Source organism: Cricetulus griseus, chromosome 4 (assembly GCF_003668045.3).
Source record: "Cricetulus griseus strain 17A/GY chromosome 4, alternate assembly CriGri-PICRH-1.0, whole genome shotgun sequence".
NCBI classification, from domain to species: Eukaryota; Metazoa; Chordata; class Mammalia; order Rodentia; family Cricetidae; genus Cricetulus; species Cricetulus griseus.
Genome location: NC_048597.1, coordinates 75,287,171 through 75,307,427, shown reverse-complemented (window position 1 = coordinate 75,307,427; position 20,257 = coordinate 75,287,171). Strand labels below are relative to the sequence as shown.

The following is a 20,257-nucleotide window of genomic DNA, read 5'->3' as shown; positions in this document are numbered from 1 at the left end:
ATATGAACTTATGAGGGTCATTCTTATTCACATCACCAATTGCCCCCCCCAAAAAAAAACAAAGAAAAAGGTGGAGAATGATAGAGGAAAACACTTGTAATCAACCTCTAGCTTTCCCATGTACTCACAGGCAAGAGTACTTACACAATACAAACATTATCTATCTATCTATCTATCTATCTATCTATCTATCTATCTATGTATCTATTCATCTATCGATATGTATATGTAAATGTATATGTATATATTCCCCTAATATCCCAAAGCTTCAACTGTTAAACAACTGGACTCAGGATGGCCCCTGCCTAACTCCAAAATCCAAACACCTTCATTCAAACATATGGCTTACATACTTCCTTTTGTTCTTTTAGATCTTTGATATGCTTCCTTAGTTGATATTATCCCAAATTTTCAATATGTTTACTTTTAAATCATTTATTTGCTTTACTTATTTTAATTAGTCTGTGTCCATGTATATGTTTGTACTTACGGAGGTCAGAAGAAGGGTGTTGTTCTTTGTTTTTTGTTTTTTTTTGTTTTTTTCTTGAGACAGGGTCTCTCTTTAGCCTTGGCTGTCCTGGAACTCTCTACATAGACCAGCCTGGCCTTGAACTCACAGAGATCAGCTTGCCTCTGCCTCCTGAGTGCTGGGATCAAAAGATGTGCACCAATGGGCCTGCCTCAGAAGAAAGCTTTGGATCCCCTGGAACTAGAGTTTGGATGGTTGTGAGCTAGCTGATGTGGGTGCTGGGAACCAAACCCTGGTCCTCCAGAAGAGTAGTGAGTGCTCTTAACTGCTGAGTCATCTCTCTAACACCTGCAGATTTCTTAAATTAACAGGAAGTTATTTGCTGCTACTTTGTGGCTTACCAGTCTTATCTGCTCACTTAATTTCAATCTTTTGCTGGATTCAACTGTTCATCTTGTTTCTGATTGAACTCAGTTCCTCGAGTACCCACTGTAAGCACAGATTATATTAATTGGTGATTGCTGACTGAGAACTTTGCTGAAAAAAAATGTCATACTGTGCTGATATTTTGTGATCTAAATCACCAACGCTTGCCTGAAGATCAGTGTGCTGTGGAGCTAAGCCACTTTAAAAAGTGTGTGTGTGTGTGTGTGTGTGTGTGTGTGTGTGTGTGTGTGTTTGGGGGGGTCATTAGTGAGCTGGCTTAGTCGATAAAGGCATGTGGTAGGAGGGCACGGCATCTATGGCAGTCCAATACCCAGGCCCCACATGGTAGAAGGAAATAATCAACTCCCACAAGTTGTTCTCTGATCTCTCTATATGCACAGCAGGACACATCAACACCCATATGCACATTGTACACTCATTCAAAAAATTAACCGCCAGAGAGTTTCTGAGGGACACTTGATAGGGTTACAATAAAGTAAAAATCTAGCTCACAGGGATACAAGAAAGGCAGGACATCTTTACTGTAAACAAATTTAAGTCTTGCTAGGTAGTCCTTGGCTATGTCCGGGAAAAGCAAAGAGGCCTGCCCAAGATCATATACATTCAGCCTTTAAGCATAACCCATACTCAATTCCTCTGAGCAAACCATGTGACCTAACCTACGTATCAAAAGTCATGGAGGCAGGCATTGTAAAATAGTAAGCTTTGCTTATACGAGAGAGAGAGAGAGAGAGAGAGAGAGAGAGAGAGAGAGAGAGAGAGAGAGAGAGAGAGAGAGAGAGAGAGAGAGAGAGAGAGAGGTTTTCTTAAAACATCATCTACGGAGCATGTAATCTAATATACGAGACTTACAAAAAAATTGGCGTCCTATTTCTATTTGTGACTAGTATGTGTATACACACATATATAATTCATAAGCTTATATGATATTAGATATAAGGTTAAATCGCAAATGTCCACCTAGAGGAACAGATTGTGCTTCGCAAGAAGCTCTCCCTGCCTTAAAATTAGCTGCAGCGGAGAACCTGTCATTCTGGGTTCCTTCAGCCCAGAGTTGGCGCCAACTACTGTCACTCAGGGGGGGGCGGGACCTGAAGCTCTATCCAATCAGACACACAGACGGAGGGTGGGGGCGGGCCTTGGCGGTCGCCGGGCCTTTGTCTGGGAGCGGCCATCTTGGGCTCGATGTCAGCTGCCCGGGAAGCTCCTGCGCAGCTTTGGTGGCGCGGTGACGCGGTGGGTGCAGGGCAATGGTAGGAGGGCGCCGGCGTCCCCGAGAAGCGGGCCTGGTGAGTGTGCGTGTGGCGCCCGGAGGTGGCGGCGCGCGAGCGGGAAGCGCTGTGGCGGAGCGGGGTCTGCAGTGAGGCCTGGCGGGCGGCCGCTCTGGTTCCCCTGTGCTGTGGGGCGGCCCGAGCCCGGGCGTCCTGTCCCTCCCAATGTGGCGGCTGCAGCCGGTTCTGGAGCCCTCACAAGAAGGGCAGCTCTGCGCTAGCTGGCTGGTTCCTGCAGGTTGTGTTCTTCCTATTCTGTGGGTTTTTTCCTGGAGACGAGCTGTCGCCCTCCGGATGCTTTGCCCCCCCCCTTCCTGTGACCCCGCCTGTTTTCCTCTAATTTTCCCCGAATGCCAGCCCTAACCCTCCTTGTGAGCACTTCACCCCAATTTACCTCTCTGCCCCTATTCTCAAACGCCAACTTCCAGTTTCCATTATGTTAACTGTTCCTCATTGTACATTTCAAATATGCAATACTGTATAATTTATTTTTTTTCAAATACCAGAGTACTTGAGAAAAATCATCTCTCAAAGACTTTAAAAAGATTTTCTGTGAATATAACACACAAAGAGAGGAAAACAAGACATTTGACTTCTGAACATTGTGCAAAAAGTCATTGAGTTTTACACGAACGCTTTGTGAACATATTTTAGCATGCGTGTTACATCAACAAAAAGTAATACTTGCTAATGATTTGCATACCTAAGTATCTGAGAATAACAGTAGAACTTAGTTTTGTTTTAATGTTGGCCTTGTTCACACATGCTCTCGTGAGGTCAGTTGTAGTATTTTGAGGTATTTATGTTCTCACCCTTGGGTGGATCCCTAAGAACTGTCAGATTCCATTTGAATTTAGTGAGTGGCATGGCTTTGTTTTTGGATGACACTTTCCCCCACATGGTGCTCATCTTATAATAATGATCATTGAAGTTAGGAGAAAATGAAAGTGTTCCATATCTTATGCACAGTAGGACATATCCGGTATTGGGTTCAGTCACGAACAAAGTGACTATTGAGATGAGCAAATGATATTGATTAGGTAACCTATGTTAATAGGTAAGACTGAAATACAACTTAGCAGTAAATTTACTTTATTTAGATGTATGTGTGTGTATCTGTGTGAGTGTATGCCATTGACATGTAGGTGCCTCAGAGGCCAGAAGTGGCATTGGATATCCTGGAGCTGGGGTTACAAGTTGTTGTGAGCTGCCCGATATCAGTGCTGGGAACTGAATTTGGGTCCTCTGGAAGACCAGCAAGTATTCTAACATGCTGAGCCATCTCTCTAGCCCCAAGATTTTTATACTACCTCAGGACCAACTTACAGATAAGTCTACAAAAGATAATGGTTTAAAAAGCAATGTGTTTGACCGTCCCCTCACATTTCATACTACTGGAAAGCATTAAAGAGTATCGATTTCTAGGTGGGCCAGTACAGTAATTCTAATTTCATTGGCCCATCACAATTTGAATTTTGAAGATTTTAAGTCTTTCTGGGAGTTAGAAATGGGAGTCCAGGGTGCTAGAAACATTCTCAGGGTGCTCTGTGTATTTGCTTCATTGCAGCATCAGTTTTAAGTGCTTGAAAACAGCTTTGCCTAGTGAAAAAAAAAATCAAAGAACAAATTCAGGATAGTTATCTGTATCTTTCTCCAAATTCCAACAAGAGAAAATGCTTCCTCTTAATTGTATCTTCAGGTTATTTCACAGTAAGACGTTCCAGGCACAGGGATATTTTTTTTTTCTGATCTGTACAAGAAATCCTAAATTACTTACAAGTACTATAAGTGACAGAAATGATTGGCATTGGCACACCTGTGGGATGCATTGTACACATTTTGGAATTTCTGCTGTGATGAGACATCAGAAATACTCTGTTGCTCCTAGATTCTTGTTTTCTTGAGTTCAACTATTAGAATAAGTGTTCATTATCTAGGACTGGAAAGGACACTGCCAGTTACATGAGTCATGTTGTCTAGAGGTGATACATGATCTTTGTAGTCAGGCTGAATTCATCTACTTGGGTTTTTTTTTTTTTTTTTTTTTGAATATTTTTTAGAACTGGAGAAATGGCTGCATTAAAGGCTCCATTCGCAACCAAAACATACAACAGTATTTTTTTCTTTTTATTGATTCTTCAGCAGTTTCATACATGTATACAATGTGTCTTAGTCATATCACCTTTGCTTCCCTCAGACACCCCCAATAGGCCCTCTTCCTACCTTCATGTTCTCTTTTTTCCTGTAACTCAGAGTCCAGTTAGAAGGTTCTGTGAGTTGGAACAGGGGCAGAAATCACATCTGCAAGGAGAGTCTGAATGATACCGAGTGTCAGAATGTCAGCAAGTGGCCATTAGTTCTCTGGGTCCAGAACCAGGACAGGCCATTGAAAGGGAACTCTTATTTCCTGAACCTTGGATCCAGAGTTGCCTATTTGGCATGTCACGTGTGAAGCTGTGAATGGGAAAGTGTATTGGTTTGGTACCTGCACTGCAAAGGTCTTGGAATACATTCACCCTTTCTTTCAGATCCCTCTTATCTCTGTGAGGGGAAGGCCACAGTAGGGCATTGGAGGATAATCAAGGAGGAGAATCAAGATGCTCCAGATGACAGTCAGGTCACTCTTTGAAGCTCAGCTGCCTCTTCAACCATCAGGTAGGTGCACAGACCAAAAAGAGCCCACCTGATCCTAGCCTAAATTACTGACCAGCCCAATCATTCTGTATTTAATAACATTTTAAAGGGGCTTGTTATCTAGTGTAGATAATTATTACCCCCTATGATAGATAGGATTCCAAAATTTAATGACACCTTGCTTATATTAGCAATGCAATAGGTACTTTATAGGTACCGATTTCCTCTAACTGAAAGATACTGTTAGGTCACACAGAAATACATGTAGACATGTATACATAGGATTGGTGTTTCAACTCACAGTATCTGTTATGCTGGCTTTAGTCATTCATGGGTTGGTGACTCTACTGTTACTTAGGGCCCTAGAGGCAGCCCCTCCTGTACAATTGAAGACACTGGGGTTGAGGAATGTCTAATCAGGCAGATGGATAGTAAGGGGCAGGCTTTCCCAGTCTTGCTAGGATCTTTTACTCTGAAGCTCGCCATCTTGGGATGCGTCCCTAGGCTCAGTTTCCTCTACTCTGGAGGTCTAGGTGGCTGTGCTGTAGACTCTGTTGCCCTGTGACGTGCTGGTTCGGGGAGTTCCATAGGGAGGACACTCGATGCCCTGGAAGCCAGAAATGGTGAGTGTGTGGGCCAGCATCTTGAACCAGGGACTATAATTGGTGGGAATTATTTGTGGCTCTGGAATCAACAGACTGGAACCCTGTATTGGGTCTCTGGGCCCCAGGTAGCCTCTTTCTGTGGGGTGGGTGATGGGCTGGTACTTGGGACCCAGGTGGCATGTCTCATTCCTGCAAGGTGACTTCAGCTCCTATTGGAGCTCTCTGTGTGCCTTTAGTTCCCTACCAGTTGTAGGGCAGTAGGCTGGGCCACCAGAGCACAGGGTGCATTGTGTTCTGTTCTCAGATGATTATATCATTTTTTATAAACTATCATGAGTTTGACTTTTAATATAATTGACACAACTTTAAAAATTATTTCACAATTATATATATATATATATATATATATATATATATATTATACTTTGATCAATCCCCCACTATTCTTTTATCACCACCTCCCTGAATACTTCTTCTCAATAAGCCTTGCTCTTCTTTTTGTATTTTATTGTCTTAATGGCCCTCTGCATGTAAGTAGGGGTGCTGGCATGAGAGTGGGTAGAGGATTATTGGCTGCAAGGACAGTTGAATCAGTGGTAACACCACTAAGGAATACTCAACCTTCATACTCCTTAAGGAATGATGGGGCCTTATGAGTGCTGCCCCATCCATGGTGGACTTGATGGGCTACTTCTTGTGTGGGTAACCACTGCCAGTCTCTTTTCCCCAAGACTACTTAGCTTACCTTGTAGATACATCTTTGGCCCCTTTTCTCTCTGAGTTGCTTGAGCTGAGGTCACTGGCCACGTCTGTTTCTCACTGCCTTGTCTTTCTCACTGTATTTCAACTTATACTCTCCTCGTTTGTGTTTCTCTGTGTTTTTCCCCTCTGTTCAGAATAAAGTCCGTCTTTTGTTACCCTGATCATCTTGTTCTTAGAGTCACCTGTAGACAGCTTCTAGTCCTCCATCTGACCCAAGAAGTCCCCATTTTCAATCAACTTTAATCTTCTTTCTTACTTGACTTTTATTATAGGATTAAAAAATGTGTTAAACTTGGAATTTCATATATGCTAGCTGACTGCTGTGGAAATGAACTATATTCCTAGCTCACAGAGCATTTTTTTTCCCTTTTTGTTTCCTGCCTGAACTAGAGTAGGCAACTTTTAACCTATTTTAAAGCATAAAAGATGAGATGGAAACATGTCTAGATTTTAGCACTGTATGTCCTCAGATATCTACTGGTTCTTTGCTTCATTTACTGCTTATAAACTGGCATGTGTGTACTGTCCATTCGTAACTGTATACTTTGGCCAAATGCAATGGATGGTACCTGAAATGCACTGTTGTCGTTTATGTTTTAAGTCCCTGTGGTAAGCACATGACATGTTAAGCAACACTTATATTAGTCGTTATCCTAAATAAGTAAAATGTAGCTTAAGTTACACCACTGGTAGGGGTTAAATGTCATTTTTATATTTAGTATTTGTTCAGTTTTAGTTAGTATTTAAGACAGTGTGTAACAGCTTTCTTATACTACTTGTTATTCCTGGTGGTATTTGTTATGATGATTATAATTTTCCAGAAAGATCTGAAGCAAACTTTTCTTTCCTACTCATACTAATCTGTCCATCAAGAGCATAAGAGTGTTTGCTTCTCTGACTCAGAATTCCAGAGGAAAAAATTTTTTTTGCCCTGTGTGGTACATTCTCATTCCGCATGTCAAAGGGAAAATGTGAACTTGTGGGGGACACCTCTGACTTCCCCTTGCATGTGACTCCTCTGGCTTCTTCTCAGAAGACTGTACATCACTTTCATTCACAGTGCAGAGGGAACCCAGACTGCAAAGGGAAGCTCCAAGTTGGCTTATGTGAATGTTGTGTTTCTTCAGTATTTCACTCAGATAAAGGCATGGATGAAGTGTTTATTCTTTCCCAAGAATTTCTCTGTTGAAGCTTATATCCAAATCCACATTCGGACTGTATCTGAAGATAGGGCTTATAGGAGGTAATTAGCATTAAATGAGGAAGTATATATTGGGTGCTAACACCATACAGCTGAACTTCCCTATCCAAAAGAGGAACAAGGTCTGGGTGCTAGCACACTGTGAGAGCATTTGTCTACCATGCTCAAAGCTATGATTTGAGCCCCAGAATAAAATTAAAAGAGGAAGGGAGAATTATATTTGTTTTTTTCATGGAAAGGTGCTTGCATTAGGTTTTCACTTGGATATCGGTAAGGGAGATCTTATCAGGAACTGAACCTCTAGCAACCTTGACTATTGACTTAACTTACACAACTGTGAAAAAATTTGTCTTTCATCCATTCTATATAAGTTTTTATCCAACCCATGGCAACTAATACAGGGGGAAGAAGTAGATTTGTAAGAACAGAATTTAACCTACACCACTCTGTTGCTATTTGTATGTTAATAATAATTTTTCAAGATTTTTTTTTTTTGTGGCATGTATGTGGAGATCAGAGGACAACTTTTGAGAGTTGGATCTCCTTCCTCTGTATGGGATTGAACCTAGGTCATCAGATTTCCTAATGGGCATCTTTACCTTCTACCTATCTTTCCAGTGTACACTTTTTTTTTATAACAACATTGAAATCAACTGTTTCACATCTAAGAAGAAAATTTACTGACCTAAGGAAAATTAATGATATTATGATATAGACTTGATTCATTTATTATGTTTTTGTGATATGTAATTTTATGTTCATGAATGTAGTTGGTTTTTTTATAACCTCAATTTGTTTTATTATCTGAGAAGTTGTTATATTTTTGTTGCTACAGTAGGTACCTTTAATTTGATATTTTGTTATTGTCTGAACATATTATTGTGGGAAGAATTTTCTGTGATGACTAATCTTGTTTGTAGCTTGACATACCTGGGAAGAGGGAATTTTAATTGAACAATTACCTCCATTAGATTGACCTGTGATCATGTCTGTTAAGAGTTTTCTTGGTTGCTGATTGATGTAGGGGTCCCAGCTCCCTGTGGATGGTACCATCATGGACAGGTGGGCCTGGGCTGTGTAAGCTCGAGTGAGAGAGCCAGTAAGCTGAATTCCTCTGTGGTAGCTGCTTGAGCTCTTGAGTTGGCATCCCTTGATGGTGGGCTCTTATCTTACCTGAAAGATGTAATAAATTCTTTTCTCTCAAAGTTACTTTTGGTCAGTGTTTTATTAAAGTATAGAAAGCAATTGAAACAGTTTGCTGTGCTATTTATTTAGGCATTACTGGGTATTGAAACCAGGGCTCTGTGTTCTAGTAAAGCCCTCTACCACTGACCTACATCCCCAGCCCTTATGTCACTGTGTAGTGTGTTTAATGAATCCTCCTATTTGGAATAATGTCCAGGGAATTCTCTTGGGATTTTGGTTATATTGCAAAGATGATGCTTTCTCTTGTGTTTTGTTAGATTTTCCAGTACCTATCATGGAGTGCACAAAGTTTACCCTCTAGTTGTGTGAATATTTCTTGGGAAGATATCACATTCCCATTCACGTAGATAAAGCACCAATGACAGGTGAACGAAACTATTCCACTCAAGTCCTGGTGAACCAGTGAGCTTAGTTAAAGTTACTTAATAGTCGCATGGGTAATTAAGCAGTTACACCATTGAAGAGAATGTTTCTCTGCTGTCTATAAATCTTTGAGAATGGTTGGGGCCTTATTAACTCCTCTCCTTGTAACCATCAACCATAAATCAAAGGTCAGAGTTAGTAATGTAGACAGTCAACTGTTATCTTGGTTCATGTAATTTACATAATTTATATCACCCCAAGTCTTTTTTAAAAATAACTTTGATTTAGGAAGTGGGTAATACAGTTACTTTTATGTGAACCCTAGCAGTTTTGTTTTGTTTTTGTTTTTTTTTGATTTAGTAAGAAAATGCAAGAATGGCTGTAACTGCAGTTATTAATTTTTTAAAGCAGGTTTAATTTTTAAGAATTTTATGTATCTGGGTATATGGATATTTTCCTGCATGTTTTGCCTGTGCCCTTGGACACCATTTCATCCTCTGAATTGGTATTCTAGATGATTGTGACCCACCATTTGGATGCTGGGAATCAAATTTGGGTCCACTGGAAGAACAGACAGTGCTTTTAACTGCTTAGCCATTTCTCCAGCCTCTGAACAATTATTTATATAATGGACTACTAACAAACCCATGACATTAAATTGTTAGAAGTACTTAAATGCAAAACTATTGGGTAATTAATGATTTGAACATTTACTGGTGTTATCACTCATCACAACATGAAAATACTCAGACACGGTATTCTTTGTGGTTCTGTTAGTCTGTCTTGTGTCCTTTGTGCTGTCATAACTGGACTTCTGTTGCTTCATATTCATGAGAACACATCCATGTAAACATTTAGGAGTTCTGTCTTATGTAAGTAGCAAATGTTTTCTACTTCATCATCCTGTTGTACATAGAACATTAACTTTTTTTGTACACATCAACAATGTGTTTATACTTGTGTCTTTGGACTATATTAGGTGCTTTCCTGAGAATTTTATTAATCCTGTTCTTCCTAGTAATAAGGATTGTTCAGCATCTATAAGGGAAACTGGATAATTACATTTTCTTGAATTATATTAAATTCATGTGTAGGTAAGATATTACTTTATCCTATGATAAAGAATACAAAATCAAGTTTTGTGTTACGTAAGACAGGTATCCACATAGAAGGATGAGCTCCCAGGCTGAGGAGAAATGTGTCATTACAGGGGTTGGTGTCATTTGAGGATATAGCTGTGGAATTCACCTGGCAGGAATGGCAGGACCTGAATGAAGGTCAGAGAACCCTCTACAGGGATGTGATGCTGGAGAACTACAGCAACTTGTTGTTCTTGGGTGAGTGAAGAATGGAATGTAAACTCTCTAACTTACTGGCTTCATCATTGGATGTCTCTTCAAATGAAGATATTTTGTTTTTTTTCTCTCTGCTTGACTTAGTAGTTTAATATTTTCCATTTACAGGGCACTGCAAGACCAAACCTGAGTTGATCTTTAATTTGGAGCAAAGACTTGGGTCATGGATTGTAGGAGAAGCCTCAGACCAGAGCATCCCAGGTACATCTGTACATACTTGTTAGGGATTAGAATAATGAGAACTAATCAGATATGGTCACCAAATTTACCCCCATCCCAGTCCTAAAGATGGCTAATCTTATATATTAGACATTTGTGTAATACACTCTCCAAAGAAGACTCTGTTTTTATTGTTGTTGAAATATGCTTTTAGATTTACTATAAATCCATTCTGTATATGGATCTTGGAGAAAGAACATACATAGTGTTAATTTAGGAAAAGTCTATTAAACTGAGTTGTAAGGAAGTAGCTATGCATTTATTTTATTGAGGTAATTTAACATTGAGATAATCATTTTTCAAGTTTGTTACATAATATGCAGATGCCTAATTACCAAGACATGATAATAGTCATGAGTATTAATAACAGATACAAATTAATAAATGACTAGCTTAAGGCTAGTATTCAATCACAGTCATTTTGGCAGTTAATGGGTGGAATATGAGAGAATCATCAGAGTGTTCCAGAGAAAATAAACTAAACAAATAATGTGGTTGAATACAGTTTTGAATGATCAGTGGCTTGTTAAAAAGATAGAGGTTAAGTTTCTAGAATGATGTAAACTAAAAAAAAAAAGTAGAATGAGGATTGTCTGGAAGGAGGAAAAGAACTTAGAGGTCTGGGCTGGGAAAGGTAGACATAAGTATTATTGAAGTACATTGTGTATCTAGAAACAAGACAATGATACCTCTTTGTGTGTGAATAGTATTCAGTTGTATACATATGTAAAAACAACAATACATTAGTTTATATTATTAGTTTATAATAAATATAATATAATATAATATAATACATATTATATTATTATATATATTATATGTACATAATATATATAATATAAACATTAGTTTATATTATTAATGTATGTTAAATATAGAAGTCACATATGACATTGAGTTAGATAAAGGAAAATGGATGTTATTTTGGTGAATTATATAATATTTTCCTAGTTTTGAAAAAAATGATTAAAAAGCAAATAGATGACTAAAGCATAATAGGAGTTTGGGGGGGAGGGCATTTGTCCTTCTAGTAGGAAGAAAGATAGTCCAGTTTTTGCATATTAATTTTTTTTTGTCATTTCAGAATTCCAGGGAATGAATACCCTGAGCAAGATCTGTCCAGAAACCAAAGCAAGACATGTGTGGCAAGTTGCACTTGACAGTGATACATCAAAGAAGTTGACTGGAGTAGGGAAGGCATTCAATGTGAGTGCAAACCATGTTTCAAATCAGAATATAAAGAATGAGAACCCACTAGGAATATGTCCTAGAAAGCTTTTTCTGTGGAAGAATGTGTGTTTCCACAGTGATGCTGATGAGCTAGAAGTTGAACCTGATGATCTTAATGAAACTATAAAATCCATCAGACATCCAGAGCATGTTAGTTTGTACAAGTCTCAAAGTTCACAAAGTTACTTTCAAAGTCTTATACCAGGGAGTACCTTCAATACAAAAGAAGTATTACTGACTCATAAATTCAGTGAATATGCAAAATCTTTAGGTGATACAGCATTTATTGGCAAGGAGATGGCTCAGATAAGGGGGAAATCTTTTGAATGTAATATATCACAGATAAAGTGTAACAAGTCTGACCTTGATGAAAATGAGCAAATACACTCTAGACAGAAACATTACAAATGTAATGACTTTGAGAATCCTTTCATTACTGAATCATACCTTCCAAAACATAAGGGACAGCATGCAGAAGAAAAGCTCTTTGCCCAGGAGGAATATGAGTTTTCTCAGCAGTCAGAAGTGAGTCTCCATCAGAAAATCCACAGAGGGAAAAAGTCCTATCAATGTAAAATATGTGGAAAATGCTTTCACTGGAAAACGAGCTTCAACAGACATCATAGTACTCACACTGGTGAGAAGCCCTATGAATGTACAGAATGTAGGAAAGCTTTTTGCCAAAAGTCACACCTCACTCAGCATCAGAGAGTTCATACAGGTGAGAGACCATATATATGTTTAGAATGCAGGAAAGCTTTCTATCGTAAGTCAGAGCTCACTGACCATCAGAGAATTCATACAGGTGAGAAGCCATATGAATGTAAGGAATGTGGGAAAGCTTTTTGCCAAAAGCCCCAACTCACTCTACATCAGAGAATTCATACAGGTGAGAAGCCCTATGAGTGTACAGAATGTGGGAAAGCCTTTTCTACCAAGTCCTATTTAACTGTACATCAGAGAACTCACACAGGTGAGAAACCTTATGAATGTACAGTATGCAGGAAGTCATTTATCTGTAAGTCGAGTTTCAGTCATCATTGGAGAACTCATACTGGTGAAAAACCCTATGAATGCAAGCAATGTATGAAGACATTCTACCGCAAGTCAGGCCTGACTCGACACCAGAGAACTCACACAGGTGACAAACCCTATGAATGTCAATTATGTGAGAAAGCTTTTTACTGCACTTCACACCTCACTGTACATCAGAGAACTCATACAGGTGAGAAACCCTATGAATGTAAGGAATGTAGGAAATCTTTCTATGACAAGTCAAACCTTAGAAGGCATCAGAAGATTCATACTATGGAAAAAGCCTGTGAATGCAAACAATGCAACAAATCTTTGCTGAGTAACACTTCTCAACATCAGACAATGTACAGTGAATATGAAGAATGCAAGAAAGCTTTGCATCATAAAACAAACTTTACTTAAACATCCAACACTTCTTACAGGTCTGAGAACCTGTGAATGTAAAGACCATTTGGAAACATTTACCTGCAAGTCAGATCTTATTGTACATAGGTATACCTACATGAGAGATTGAACCTTATGAATAAACAGTTAAGAAAAGTCTTGATTTATGCTTTTTTTTTTAAATCAAAGAACTCACAATTGACTGACAAGTAATTTAGCTAGGTACATTAGTGATTGCTTTATAGTTTATGGTGGAGGGTCATTTGATTGTAGGCAACAGAGGATGACACCATGACTTAAAAAAACAAATCAAAACAAAGTGTTTTTCTTGAGGTTCTCGTGACATGCTATCAGAAATTGGTGTGAAACCGATGAAAGTCAAGAATTGCCCCAAATTCTGAATAGAATTTAGAACTCATTGCTGGCCTGTTGGTGCATGCTTGTTGTCTCCATACTTGAGAGGTCAAGGAAGGAGGATCAGGAGTTACAGTCTAATCTTGGCTACAGAGTGAGTTGAAACCCAGCCTGCATTACATGAGACCTTAGGAAAAAAAACAATTAAAAATACAAGAATTTGATAATCTAATGGTGTTACAAACCCTATACGTGACAAAGAACAAGAATACAATTAGGGGGAAATGTTGCCATACTTCACTTCCATTTGAATATGCTATAGGAGTTCTAATCATGTAAGTTTGTAGAAATGTGTGGAACTGTGGAAATCTTGTTACTGGGCATCACTTCACTCATAACAGCCAAGTCTACTTGAATTTAAGCAGTTAGGAGGGCTATGGATGTAGCTCAGTGGCAGAGTGCTTGACCACTAGAAATGTTATCCATCTTTCACATAGTTTACCTTTTATCACCTTAAAATTTTATTATATTTGTGTATGCATTGCATGTCACATATGTCTGAGGACAAACTCTCCAAAGTCAATTCCCTCCCATCTGGTGGGTCCTTACTATAAAACTCAGATTGTCAGGCTTTACAGCAAGGGTCTTTATTCTCCCTCTGGGCTATTTCCTGCCCCTGTTGTTATACTTAACAAATTTTGTAAAATAAAAGCAGTTCTGGAGGTAGTTTAGCCAGTTCAGCAAGGACATTTCTTTGATTATTTTCAGTGAAATCTCCCTAACTTTTTGATTTGGATTGAAGGTCTTGCCACAAACACCCTGGCTGATATCAAAGCCCTGCTCTTCCTGCCTTGTGAGTGCTTAGATTACATGTATGTGCTACTGTGCCTAGCATAAAATTTTAAGACTTAAAAAAATTAAGAATGAAAACTTTTGGAGTTTTTCTGGCTGCTGTCTATATGGTCTATATGCCCCCTCACCATGTTACAAAACATTTGAGCAAATGAAAGATTTGATGCTTTGGTGAAAGGACGCTAAATCTGTCAAGATCAAGAAAAATGAGGGTAATGTGAAGTTCAAAGTTCACTGCAGCTGATACCTACACTTTGATAATCACAGAGAAGTCAGGAATGTGAAACATAATGAGGGAGCTTGTAATAAAATAACCCTTATTTGGATTCTATTAAAATCCTACAATGTAAACATAGTTCTGTTTATGTAACTTGGGTGTTAATTGGAAATAATAAATTATTTAAAAATATTATTTTAGATTGTGTTCAGTTGTGTACAGCAGGATGGCCATCCCCAGTCATCGTAAATTGGCCTCCAACCTGGGGCACTTGTGGTTGACATAAATGAAAGTTTATTAGTTGATACTCAAATCTAGTTAGTGAACAGGTTTGAACATACATCTCAAATATAAGTATGTCCTATATTATATATTTTGTTTTAGAAATCTGAATTGAGGGTACTCAGCATAAGTAGAGAGAATTTGTTACATATGTAACAAATACAGTAGGAGACTACTTAAGAAGTAGGGTGCATGCCTTTTTATGTATATGGTTTTGATTGCAATTTCAGACTTACACAGTATTAAAGTACTTTGGTCGTATTAGTTAACTTGGTATTACTCTGGGCAATTATCTGACAGAACCAACTAAGGATGTACATATTTATTTAGATCCTAATTTCATATAGTCAATAGTTACTTGACCCTCTGACCATGTAGATCATGGTTAGAAGTGCTTTCTAACCTCTAGATAGGAAACAGCAAAGATGTGGCTGGATATCAGGTTTATTCTTTAAAGATATCTAACAGTGACATATATTAAAAAGAAAGAAAAAAGAAAAAAGCCTTTCCCGAAGTTTATATCACCTCTAAAGTATTGCCACAATCTGAGAATGAAACATGCAACACAGAAGCCTTTGGGTAACATTTCATATTCAAATCATAATATGCAGTTTTCATATTAAACAATTATCCCATTTATATTTTGTTAAATATATGTTGTTTGTATAGAGTGTATGGGTATTTTTGTAAAACTATTTATTCAGACGGAAACTGAAGCGCTATCCACTGCTCTAAGAGAGCAATTGCTAGTGTATTTACAATATTTAACCAACATAGAACCTGCTATTGTGTCTAATATTAACAATTCATGTTGAAATGCAGAAATTTGGTACACAACTGTTTATAATTGACATCTGAATTAAAGCATTTTGGTCAACAATTCTTGTTTCATTTTTTGCATATTTAGTAAAAATAATAATTATGTCACTTACCCCACTACCCTTTCCTTCCTCTAGACCTCCCTCCAATTCTCCCTCAAATTGATAGCTTCTTTCATTATTACAGTTACATGTATACCTACAAATAATTTTTTGAATTGAAGCTCTTTTAGCATTAAATTAAAAATAAAGCCATAAATACAGTTCATATAGAGACTGGAAACTTTGTTTTCCCATAGTTTATCATTATAGAATATCACAGCTTCTTCTTTTTTTTTGTTTTTTGTTTTGTTTTTTTCAAGACAGGGTTTCCCTGTGGCTTTGGAGGCTATCCTGGAACTAGCTCTTGTAGACCAGGCTGGTCTCGAGCTCACAGAGATCTGCCTGCCTCTGCCTCCCCAGTGCTGGGATTAAAGGTGTGTGCCACCACTACCTGGCCACAGCTTCTTGTATAACTCAGTTTACCAAAATAGTTAAAGCTTAACAAAGTTAGAAAAGACAAGGAGTTTAGACATATTCTTTATCTTTTAGTTTAAATTAGAACAATCTTACATACCAATCCCAGTTCTCTCTCTCTCCCATCCTCTCAATCCCTCCACTCTCTCCCCATCCCACCCTCATCCACTCCTCAGAGAGGGTCAGGCCTCCCATGGGCAACAACAAAAGTCTGTTATATCATTTGCGGCAGTACCTAGGCCCTCCCCCATGTATAAAGGCTGAGAGAGTATCCCTTCACAGGGAATGGGTTCCAAAAAGCCAGTTTATGTACTAGGGATAAATACTGGTTCCATTGCCAGCGGCTCCATAGACTGCCCAAGCCCACCAATTGACACCCACATTCAGGGGGCCTGGTTTGGTCTTATGCAGGTTCCCCAGCTGTCAGTCTGGAGTTTGTGAGCTCCCACTTGCTCAAGTCAGCTGTTTCTGTGGGTTTCCCCAATATGATCTTGATCCCTTTGCTCATCACTCTTCCCTCTCTACAACTGGATTTCATGATTTTGTCTCAGTGCTTAGCTGTGAATCTCTGCTTCTGCTTCCATCAGCTACTGGATGAAGCCTCTATGATGGCATTTAAGGTAGTCATCAATCTCATTTTAGGGGAAGGGCATTTAAGGTAGCCTCTCCACTATTGCTTGGATTCTTAGCTGGGGTCATCCTTGTGGATTCCTGAGAATTTCCCTAAAGCCAGGTTTTTTGTTAAGCCCATTACGGTTCCCTCTATTAAGGTATCTCTTTCCTTGCTCACTTCTCTGACCTTCCCCCAACTCGACCTTCCTGATCCCTCATGTTCTCCTCCCTGCTCCTCTCCTCTCCTCCTCTTTCTCCTACTTCCCTTTGCCATGCTCCCAGTTTATTCAGGAGATCTTGTTCCTTTCCCCTTCTGGGGGAGGATGTCCATGTATAGACATATTTTTAAGTCAGTTTCTGTTAGTCTGAATAGACTTTAGGCAAAGAGAGACATTCTTTAGGTTGCTTGTTATACTGCTTAGGTCACTGTCTTGCTGTACCATAAGATGGGAATTTAGTGTTTCGTACTTTTAGTTTAAATTAGAACAATCTTACATACCAATCCCAGTTCTCTCTCTCTCCCATCCTCTGATAGCTGTGGCTCTAATTGTTTAACTTATTTTAGTTTTGGCTGGTGGTGCTGTCTGTGTGCTGAGTTTTGCAACCTGAATGGTATTTTCATCATGGAGTCAGTTGTGCTAAGGTCTGAAGGTCTGATAAGGTTTTGTGTGTGTGTGTGTGTGTGTGTGTGTGTGTGTGTGTGTGTGTGTGTGTGTGTGTGTGTGTGTGTGTGTGTGTGTGTGTGACTGTTGTGTCTCTCAAGAGAGAAGAAAGAGGGCACAACCATAATCTGGACAAGGCAAGATCAAACTTCAACAGTATAATCAATTCAATATGTAGGTTTTATTCATGATCCTCTAAGGGGTTTCTCTAAGGGTTCCTCTAAGGGGCCCAGGTCACTTTGGCTCTGGCCTTGGCAGCATATGTAGCCTGTCTCCAGGGTTCCATCTGGCTCCATCTCATTGTGGCTGCTATTTTTGATGGCCATGATTTGGCATTGGCATCTCTAAAATTGGTGGGCTCACTCACTGCACTTGAGCTGCATTTTTCTTTTTAAATTAGCTTCTGGGATCTTTTAGAAACTTCAGTCTTTTCATATAGTGTCAAGCTAAAGTGATTCTCTGTGATTCTTTCATGTCTTTAAAACCAGGACCATCTAGGTATCACATATTACAATGTTTGACTGCCAGCACAAGGTACATTTTTTGTGTATAAGTACATGGAGGCTCAGCTTTAATATTTTATTAAACAAGAATTATTTAATCTGAACAGAGGCAGCCAAAGTGGTTAGTTGAACAATTATAGGAACTTGGTGTTGGGCCAGTCCTCTGAGGTTGGTTTCTGCCCATCCCCCCACCCCCACCCCAGGAATGTTAGTTGTATAATCCAACCATATGTTTTAACTGGGGACAGGGATTTCAGCTAGGAGATATTCTGGCATACAGTAACAAAATTAGGTGGCTTGCCTAACACAGGACAGGAAATTTTAAACAAACATGCTTGAGTCTAGAGGTGGGAGAAGCTATGTCCAACTCTAGAGCCAGCCTTTCAACAGCATAAAACAATATACCAATATTATCCTTACTTAAAAACACCACATTTCCTAACATGTCTCTGTTAGAGAGACCTTAACAAGAGACTTGATTTTCTAGGCAAAACTTGGTTTTGGACTAGAGGTACTGATTTAAGCAGACAAAGCTGGGACATATTGAGACACCACTATTTACATTAGCAATTGTCACAATTCTTTGTAATTTAGTCTGAAAGAATGGAATGAGATAATTGGATGGAGGCAGTGTAGGGTCCTTCTGACTCTATGTGAGAATTCTGGGTAGAGGGTGCAGAAAACAAATGAGATCGAGATCACAATTCATCATGCTTCTAGGCTTTAGGTGGACAGTTGAGAGCAGGTGTACACCATTACTGTTTCCTTAATTAGGGAGAGAAGTTTAATGGTGTCTTAGTCACTATTCTTTTGGTGTGAAGAGACAAAATGACCAAAGAAACTCTTATAAAAAAACATTCAATTGGCAGCTTGCTTACAGTTTCAGAGGCTTAGTCTATTATCATCATAGCAGCACATAGGCAGAAAGGGTGCTGGAGAAGTAACTGAGAGTTCTACAATATGATTTGTGGGTAACAGAAAGAGAGAAGAGAGGTGGGGCTGGCATGGACTTTTGAAACCTCAAAGTCCACTCCCAGTAACACAATTCCTCTAACAAGACCATACCTCCTAATCCTTCTAATCCTTTCAAACAGTTCCACTCCTTAGTGACTAAACATTCATATATATGAGCCTAGGGTGGGCCTTCTTACTTAAAACACCACAAATGAGGAGAGGGGTGGGAAAGTAGGGCAGAGGAAGAGGTGGTGAGATAGCACTAAAGATGTTTGAAAACAGAATATGGAATCATACTATTATCTTCATATATAATATTTAATATTTTTGTATAAGAGTTTAATAGCCATTACTTTACACAGAGCACTATATTCTCCTCAGAAGTCATAGGTTGCCAGATAAAAAGCCTAGTACCAGTTTGGGATTCCCTCCTTTGAGCTTTTAGTTAAAGTGTCCTGGAGATTCCCCCAAACAATGCAGACTATATAATAAAGGCTATTGCCATTGATCTTGGTTGCTGACAAGCCCTTCATGAAAAAACCCTATGGCTAGGGCTGGAAAGATGGCTCATGGATTTAAGACCCCTGGATGCTTTGATTCTCATCTTTGATTATCCATCTTTGATTCTCAGCAACCAAATGATGGCTCGAAACCATTTGTAAATCCAGTTCTTGAAGATTGATTGTCTTCTGGCCTCAGAGATTCCCAGACATGCAAATGGCACACAGAGAAACATTTGGGTATAACACCAATTACATAAAATAAACAAAGAGAGAAATTGCTAAAGAAACTACATACTTTTGTCATGGACATGGAGAAATCATACTGGTAACATTCAGGAAACTTCTTTTCCTGCTGGTTAGCTTTCACAGTACTGGAAGATGCAGTTTGATGAAGTAAAAAAAGCCATTCACAGTCTTACTAAGCTATGAGCCACATGAGCCACAATTATGACTGACCTAGCAAAATCTGCTTAGGTACAATAGGGACAAGAATGTTGTGGGGGTAGCCAACTGATTTATGATTGGATATAGAATCCTCTTCAAGGTTATACTTTGTAATTGTGATATTGGATACAGATGTCATATGATGTACTAAAGAAGTGAAATAGAATATAGCTATTTTTTGAGACAGTGTCTCTCTGCATAGCTCTGGCTGTTGTGGGACTCACTATGTAGAGTAGGCTGCCTTTGAACTCACAGAGATATACCTATACCTCCTCAGCATTGGGATTAAAATTCTATAATATTCTCAGGAAGTAAATAACAATTTTTCTTTCTTTATTTTATTTGAATTAGAAACAAGA

General features: G+C 38.9%; 1 protein-coding gene across 4 annotated transcripts; it reads left to right on the top strand.

Moving 5' to 3' along the window:
- The first annotated feature begins 2,053 nt into the window (after positions 1-2,053).
- On the top strand, positions 2,054-15,766 carry LOC100768835 (zinc finger protein 39). Of its 4 annotated transcripts, none has more exons than XM_027413447.2 (6): positions 2,054-2,205; positions 4,716-4,842; positions 5,355-5,444; positions 10,169-10,295; positions 10,422-10,514; positions 11,617-15,766. In XM_027413447.2, the coding sequence occupies exons 3-6, from the start codon at positions 5,424-5,426 to the stop codon at positions 13,197-13,199; spliced, it is 1,824 nt and encodes a 607-aa protein (XP_027269248.1). In that variant the 5' UTR covers positions 2,054-2,205; positions 4,716-4,842; positions 5,355-5,423; the 3' UTR covers positions 13,200-15,766. The 4 variants fall into 4 exon arrangements, with proteins under 4 accessions (XP_027269248.1, XP_027269247.1, XP_027269249.1 ...); XM_027413446.2 differs by having other exon boundaries at positions 5,349-5,444; XM_027413448.2 differs by lacking the exon at positions 5,355-5,444.
- The last annotated feature ends 4,491 nt before the right edge of the window (positions 15,767-20,257 follow it).

Excerpts from the sequence above, each read along its gene's own strand:
- LOC100768835 (XM_027413445.2), top strand. The coding sequence starts at position 2,167 with ATGGTAGGAGGGCGCCGGCGTCCCCGAGAAGCGGGCCTG. Across the intron at positions 10,296-10,421 it reads CAGCAACTTGTTGTTCTTGG|GGCACTGCAAGACCAAACCT; the intron begins GTGAGTGAAGAA and ends TTCCATTTACAG. Across the intron at positions 10,515-11,616 it reads CTCAGACCAGAGCATCCCAG|AATTCCAGGGAATGAATACC; the intron begins GTACATCTGTAC and ends TTGTCATTTCAG.